The 6,794-nt window shown below is 61.2% G+C and overlaps 1 protein-coding gene across 1 annotated transcript; it reads left to right on the forward strand.

Annotated features, from left to right (window-relative positions):
- Positions 1-5,697, forward strand: PDZK1IP1 (PDZK1 interacting protein 1). Its single transcript, XM_045545475.1, has 4 exons — positions 1-386; positions 2,734-2,842; positions 4,526-4,621; positions 5,235-5,697. Exons 1-4 carry the CDS (start codon positions 137-139, stop codon positions 5,305-5,307), a joined length of 528 nt encoding a protein of 175 aa, XP_045401431.1. The 5' UTR covers positions 1-136; the 3' UTR covers positions 5,308-5,697.
- The last annotated feature ends 1,097 nt before the right edge of the window (positions 5,698-6,794 follow it).

Raw genomic sequence — 6,794 nt, forward strand, 5'->3', positions numbered from 1 at the left:
TCAGGGACTCGAGGCGAGGCTGGGGCTCTCCCCACCCCTGCCTGACCCTGGGACCCGCCCTTTATCTGGGCCCTGGAAGGTGCCTGAATGAGCCCTGGGCCCAGGCCAGGGGAGGCCAGGCTGGCAGCTCATTACCATGGAGGGAGGGCGGTTTCCCTCCGCCGCCCACCTTCCCTTCTCCTCCCCTCACCTCCTTCCCTCCCAGCTCCTTTCCTCCTGGGCCAGACAGAGCCCGGTTGATCTCAGGCTGACTCCAACAGACTCCACAGCGGAGCCGGACGCCAGCGGCAGGAACAAAGCCCAGGACCTGCCTACAGCCATGTCAGCCCTCAGCCTGGTCGTTCTGGGCCTGCTGGCAGCTGTGCCACCAGCCAGCTGTCAACAAGGTAGCGCAGGATTGGGCCAGCCCCCGAGGCTGCAGGGAGGAGGGGGCCGGGCTGGGTGCTGGTGACCCAGGGGCTGATGGGTGGTGTTCCCTGTAGTTTCGGGGGGAGCAGAGACCAGGCTAACTGGAAGATCCTCCCAAGGCAGAGACCTCTGAGCCAGGCCTCTGTCTGTGACTTGATTTCCACGGATAAGAGATGGGGCAGCAGGGAAGTGTTGGGTTTAGGATCTCGGGGAGGGGCAGGAGTTGGGCCCAAGCCCCAAGAGCAGGCATTGCCCTAGAGATGGCCGGTCCTGAGTGCAGGGCCAGGGGCTACAAGGAGTGGGGGGTGGCCCAAGCCACCCCTTGGAGGCAGGCTTGCTCCAGGGAGGGGCAGTGCTGTCAGAGGGTTGCCCATGGCTTTGACCTAAGTCCTCGCTGTCTTGGCTTCCTGGGCTTGGGTAGAGAGCGGTGCCCCAGGGTGGTCCCACCACATATCTGAACTCTTCCTCCAGCTCTGCCTGTCTTTCTGCATGGCCTTGAGCAAATCACAGCCTCTCTCTGAGACTCAGTTTTCTCACCCATAAAATGAAAACAATAAACCCCACCCTGCCCACCTCCCGGGGCTGCTGCCAAGGTCAGGGTTGTGGAACGGCTTTACATGAGATGAAGTACCGAGCCCTAAGGTCTGGCATCTGCAGCCAAAGTCTGGTGACAGCAGGTGGGACATAGGTCCAGAGGGGTCTGGCACAAATGCTTCCAGAGCTCCTCCACCCCCTGAGCTCTCACGTACGTCTGCTTCAACTTGGTCTCCCAGATCGTGGAAGCCCTCTGGGGAACTGAAGACCAGAGAGGTTGAGTAGCTTACATGAGTCACACAGCAGGGCAAGAAAGGACAGGACTCAGACCACCTTCCTCCTAGCCCCAAGCTCTGCCCCTTGTTATAGGTGCTAGCCCCAGAGCCACATGGGAGGAGGAGCAGGGAAATGCATTTCTGTTGTGACAGGAGGGACTTGGCTGCAGGGTCTGGAGCAAGCAGGAAGGGGGCCTCCCAGGGTACAGCCCTAACTCCCAGTGCTTGAGCAACCACTGACCTGACTGAGCAGTGAGTCTGAATCATTGTTTCTCTGGGGGAAGTAATGAATCCAAAGTATTGCATTTTGACAGGTGTGGAACTTGCAGAGTAACCACACTATGTCTCTTCTGCTCCTCCTGGAGACAAACAAGGTCTGATCGGGCCCCAGGCCAGAATTCCCAGCCTCCGCTCTCCTTCCCAATACCTACCAGGCTCAGAGAAGAGGCCAGGACTTCACTGCAGCAGGAGAGCTTTAGGGTAGACTCAAGGTAGGACTTTTTGAGTGGGAGTGAGGCAGTGTAAGGTTTTTGGATGCCCAGCCTGGGCCCCTCAAAATATAGGATGGCTCTAGAGATGCAGGTGTTTTGGCCTGGAGGCAGGACTCCTCACAAGCCTCCTATAGACCTATGTCCCCTCCTGGGACCTCTACCTTGTGAGTGTCTTTCCTCTGCAGGACTGAGCTCTCTCGGGCTTGTGGATCACAGTGCGGCCAGACAGAGAGGGGAGGCCTTGGGGCTGCCGGTGGCCTGAGGGCTCAGCCTTCTGGGAAATCTTGAGAGTTTGAGTCAGTGTCAAGGGTTGAGAAGAGGAGGGTGCATGTTTGGGGCTTCCACCTGGTCTCTCACCCTAGGCCCCTGGGCACCCAGCTGGAGGAGCCAAAAGGGCTTGATTTCCTTCCCAGCCCCCAAGACCCAGAGGAGAGCTCGCCCTTCTGGCCAGCCTCTCTAGGGACATCCCAGTCCACTCCTCCCTGGTCAGCCCGGACACCCCTAGCTGCCCGCCCCCCCCACACCCTCCCCAGCACCAGAGAAACCTCTTGTTACAGAACAGGATCTTCCAGATGCCAGCCCAGTCTTGCCAGCTCTGGGCCCTCCTCGGCCTTCTGGGAGCCCCTCCCAGCTAGCACAGCCTAGGCCGCTGTCCAGGGGGCTGCCCTTTGGTCCCTGGGGCCCAGGCGCTCCCTGGGGGGCCTTGCATGTGACCCACGGGGGAGGGGAGGAGAAGAGGCTCTGGGCTACCTGGATCTCAGACATAGCACTCTGAGGCCTGTCCCCTACTTGGCTAATCATTCCTTCCTCCAACGCCTGTCTTTTCTCTGAGCCTCTGTCCTTCCTCCAACTCCACCCTTTTCTTCAGCTCAGTGGGGGTCAGTGAGCCCGCATCCCTACCCCTGCAGCCCCAGAATGTCTCCTCTGGTCCTGGCCACTGCTGATGGCCTCCAACACAGGCCCCAGCCCTTGGGGCATGAGGTCCCTCCCTCCCCGGCCTGCTACAAGCCCCCGCCTCTTTCCAGGCCTGGGGAATCTTCAGCCCTGGATGCAGGGCCTCATCGCCGTGGCAGTGTTCCTGGTCCTCGTGGCAATCGCCTTTGCTGTCAACCGCTTCTGGTGCCAGGAAGAGCCGTGAGTGCTGCCCGAGGGCCCCAGAGGCTGGGCTGGCCCAAGCAGGCAGGAAGGGCCCCAGAACCACTGCTCTTGCTCTATTTGCTGTGAGAAGGGCCTCAGAAACCCTGGGTCCAGTCCTGTCATTGTGTGGAAGGGAAACTGAGGTTCAAGGTCATGGGGTGAGTTGATGAACTAGAGCTTAGCCCAGCCCTGGGCTGTTGGCTCCACAGCTCTCGTGCCCACTCCCTGTGGGTGCTGAGGAAGCATCTTCTCTCCTTGGGGTCTCTCAATGTTTCTGTCTGCAGAGTCAGGGATGTGCCACCTGTGAGGGGCTGTGAGAACCTCTGGAAAGGGAGGCCCCGTCCTTCTTGAGGCTCAGAGGTGGTAAGAGGGGCCGTGGGACAGACGAGACTGCTGCCCTCCGGGGCCCAGACCGGACGAGCAATCACGGGTTCCAGTGTTGCTGCCACCAGGGAGTGCAGACAGCACGGGGGGCCTGGCCCGGGTGGGTGGTCAGTCGGAGGCTTCCCCACTGCTCGTTGACCGGGAAACCTGGAGGACGAGGAGTCAGTCACAGGATTCGTGGCCTGGGAAGAGCCGCAGTGGAGGGGAGAGTACCCCCAGCGCCTGGGCCAGGAGCAGGGTACCAGGGCTGCTGTGGATGCACAAGGGGCAAGAATGGGTGGGCTGAAGTCCAGGCCAGGGCCTGGGGCAAGGCTACCTCTGTCCCCAGGGGTGTCTTTTCCCAGCTCTTGCAAAGGTGGCCCAGTAGCCTGGGTGCCAGCAGCTGCCTTTTGCGGGCTGCCAAGGCAACCCAAGCAGCTCAGGGGGTGGAAAGAGATGGAGAGGGCTGAGATGAGGCCGCGAGCAAGCAGGATCTGGGCCGAGCAAGCCCTTGTGCACCAGTGACCTGAACTTGGGGCTTTACCTTAGTGCGATGGGAGTCCGGTGACAAGTCTTTTTAAGCCAGTCCCGGGGATGGGACCTGCCTCCGCAGAATCACCCTGGCTGCCTCCAGGCGGGCGCGTGGCCAAGGGAGGTGGGGCCAGTCTGCAGGTGTGGACGAGGAGGCTGGGCATGAGGTCGGGGGGAGCCCAGGTCTGGCCACATGGGGACAGGCCTGTGAGCTGTCTAGGAGGGGACCCCTGCGAGCAGCTGGATAGAGATCAGAGCGGGTGTGAAGGGAGGAGGGCAGGACTGACGCTGGGGTTTCTGACTGGGGGCCACTCACTGAGGCACAGAGCGCAGCAGATCTGGGGCATAGGAGGTCTGTGGGATGTCTGAGGAAAGATGAGCAGGGCTAAGGTCCCGTGGGAGCAGTTTCCCGGGGCCTGGGAGCAGAGCCCACGGCAGGGGGTGTGAATCTGAGTAAGAGGCAGGAGCTTTTGGCTTCACCTTCTCCACTGACCTAGGGACATCCTGCTGGGCCCGCTCTGGGGCTGAGCTGAGGGCGGCTGGGGGTGTGGAGAGGGCCTGGCACGTGGAGAAGCCTTTTGCAAATTCCTGGCCCCCATGGTGGAGCCTAGACAGGGCCGTGAGGCCCCGTGGGAAGGCCCAGAAGCAGGGCCCGAGGGGACAAGGGTGCTCTGTGAAGGGGCTGCCACTAAGTACCCTTTGGGCTTGTGAGGACCAGGACCTGAGATGGGGTCTGCTTGGATGAGGGGCCCTGCTGATGTGCCCACTGATGAGCCCTGTCCCCAGGGAGCCCATGCACATGGTCATGACCGTTGGAAACAAGGCCGATGGGGTCCTGGTGGGAACGGATGGAAGATACTCCTCGATGGCGGCCAGCTTCAGGTGAGGTGCCACACAGGGCTGCCCTGTGTCCCAACGGCCTGCGGGGGACCTCAGGACCAGGTGCTGCTGAGGGGGAGGGGCTGGGGAAGACAGGGACCCATGAGGGGAAGGAACAGTGAGGGCGTGGGGGCTCTGTGAGCTCTGCAGGGCTGTGTGGGGAGAGGTAGCCTCAGTCTGGGGTGGGGGCTCAGTTAGGGTCGGGGACTTGGCAGGGGAGGGATCAGCAGGTGGACTGGGGCTCACAGGGCAGTGGGTGCTGTGGGGGAAGGGGTTTGATGGGGAAGGGGCTTCAGTGAAGGGATGAATGAGTGGGGGACTCAGTGTGAGGCAGGGCTCAGTAGGGGGTGGCGCTCAGGGGGGATGTGTGCCATGGGGGAGGGTTGCTTGGTGGGACCCGGTGGTAGAGCACCCCATGGAGGAGGGAGGTGGGGTTCAGGGGTGCTGAGAGGCTTACTGTCTCAGGTGCACAAGCCCAGATGGGGTCGGGGAACCCCCTTCTGGGAGTCAAACGTTTATTCTGGAAGATACTGTCCTCACGTGTGGCAGACGGGTGGGAGAAGGGGATGGATTGGGAGGAGTGATGACCCACCGGGACCCTGCGATCCACTTTCAGGTCCAGTGAGCATGAGAATGCCTACGAGAACGTTCCTGAGGAGGAAGGCAGGGTCCGCAGCACCCCGATGTGAGCCTGGCTCGTGTGGCCCCTGCCCGGGGGCTCCCGGGCACCTGTGATGGATGCCCACCGCCACCACCCAAGCCTGTTCCTTCTCTGCGCGGGAATCTACAATATGGGCCGACTCCCTCCATCCCACACCCCACACTCTGCCCTGAATTATCGCCAGCTGAAGCTGGAGCTCAGACTCCGTCCAGGCTGGGGCTTGGCTGCGGCCCTGGGCCCTCCCGCCCCGGTCAGAAGAGCTTTCTGAAGAGGACAGTGAGCGCGGCACCTCCCATCCTGCCTTTTATGTCTTTCCCCGTAACTGTGGAAATGGCCCTTATTTCTGTGAAATAAAGACTTTTTGCACTTCTGGGGCTGAGGCTCAGACACAGCCCCTCAGGCTTCCAGCGAGGCCCGATCTTGCTTTCTGAATTGTGACAATTGCCTTCTGGAAGCCGCTGTCACAGTGGTTTTGGAGGATCGCCCAGGAAGCCCCTGCACCCACAGGGCAGCTGAAGCCGAGGGGGTCCAGGATGGGAGGAGCAGAAGGTCGGTGTCCTGGCGGGGGGTAAAGGAGGGTCGGTGTCTCTTCCGGTGTCTGAGTGTGAGGCACCCTCGCACGACAGTGTCTGATGAGCTCCCTTGCGTGGAAGAGCTCGGAGGCTGTGAGCCAAGGGTGGGAGCGCATCCCTGCCAATGGGACGGTCTTTGTCCCCTCAGGCTATACCCTCCCTTTGACCAGGGCAGTCAGGAGAGGCTTCCTGGGTAGGGCAGACCCTGGCGTGAGCTGGGTGCCCTTAGTCCTGGGAAGTTTCAAGATGTGTCCCAGGTTCTTTTTCATGTATGAAGGATGAGTGTCAGAGGGCCCATGGGCCAGGAGCTCACCCACTCTGTCCTTGGTCCCCTCTGCAAGCCCCTGTCCCTCAACCCACCCTGCACACCGGAGATTCTGGGCCCTTCCTCGTGCAGGAGAGATGATGGGCTTACCATCTCTCATGCGTCTTATAGATCTAGCTCTATCCCCCTCCACACCCGTCTGTGCTGAGCTTTGGCATAGGAAGTGCCAGAGCTTTGGGTTGAGACTCAGGAAGCCCAGATGTGAGTCCTGCATTCCCTGCCAACTTGCTGTGTGACCTTGGGAAAGTTGCTGAGCTCAGCTTCTTCGCTGTAGAGGATTCGGCCAGTCTCACCACAGAGCTGGAGTAGAACCCAATCCCCACCCATGCCCCTGACTCTCAGTCCTGGGGTGGGGGGTGGGGGTAAGGATGCTGTGTCCTAGTGGGGGTGAAGCAGGAGGCAGAGGAGAGGGCAGGCACGACTTGCTGGCTGACCCTGGAGGGCCCTCACCTCTGTGACTGTTGGTCTTCTGGGAACAGCTTCTGTCTCTCTGCCTGGGGTGATAGCCTGAGACAGGCTCACCCAGGAGCAAACCCAGACCCAGAGGAGCGGGGCTAGAGAGCAGAAGGCAGTCCACCTTGACCCACAGATCTTCCTCTGTTGCTGTCTCAGCGCCCT

The sequence above is a fragment of the Lemur catta genome, chromosome 3, assembly GCF_020740605.2.
Source record: "Lemur catta isolate mLemCat1 chromosome 3, mLemCat1.pri, whole genome shotgun sequence".
NCBI lineage: Eukaryota > Metazoa > Chordata > Mammalia > Primates > Lemuridae > Lemur > Lemur catta.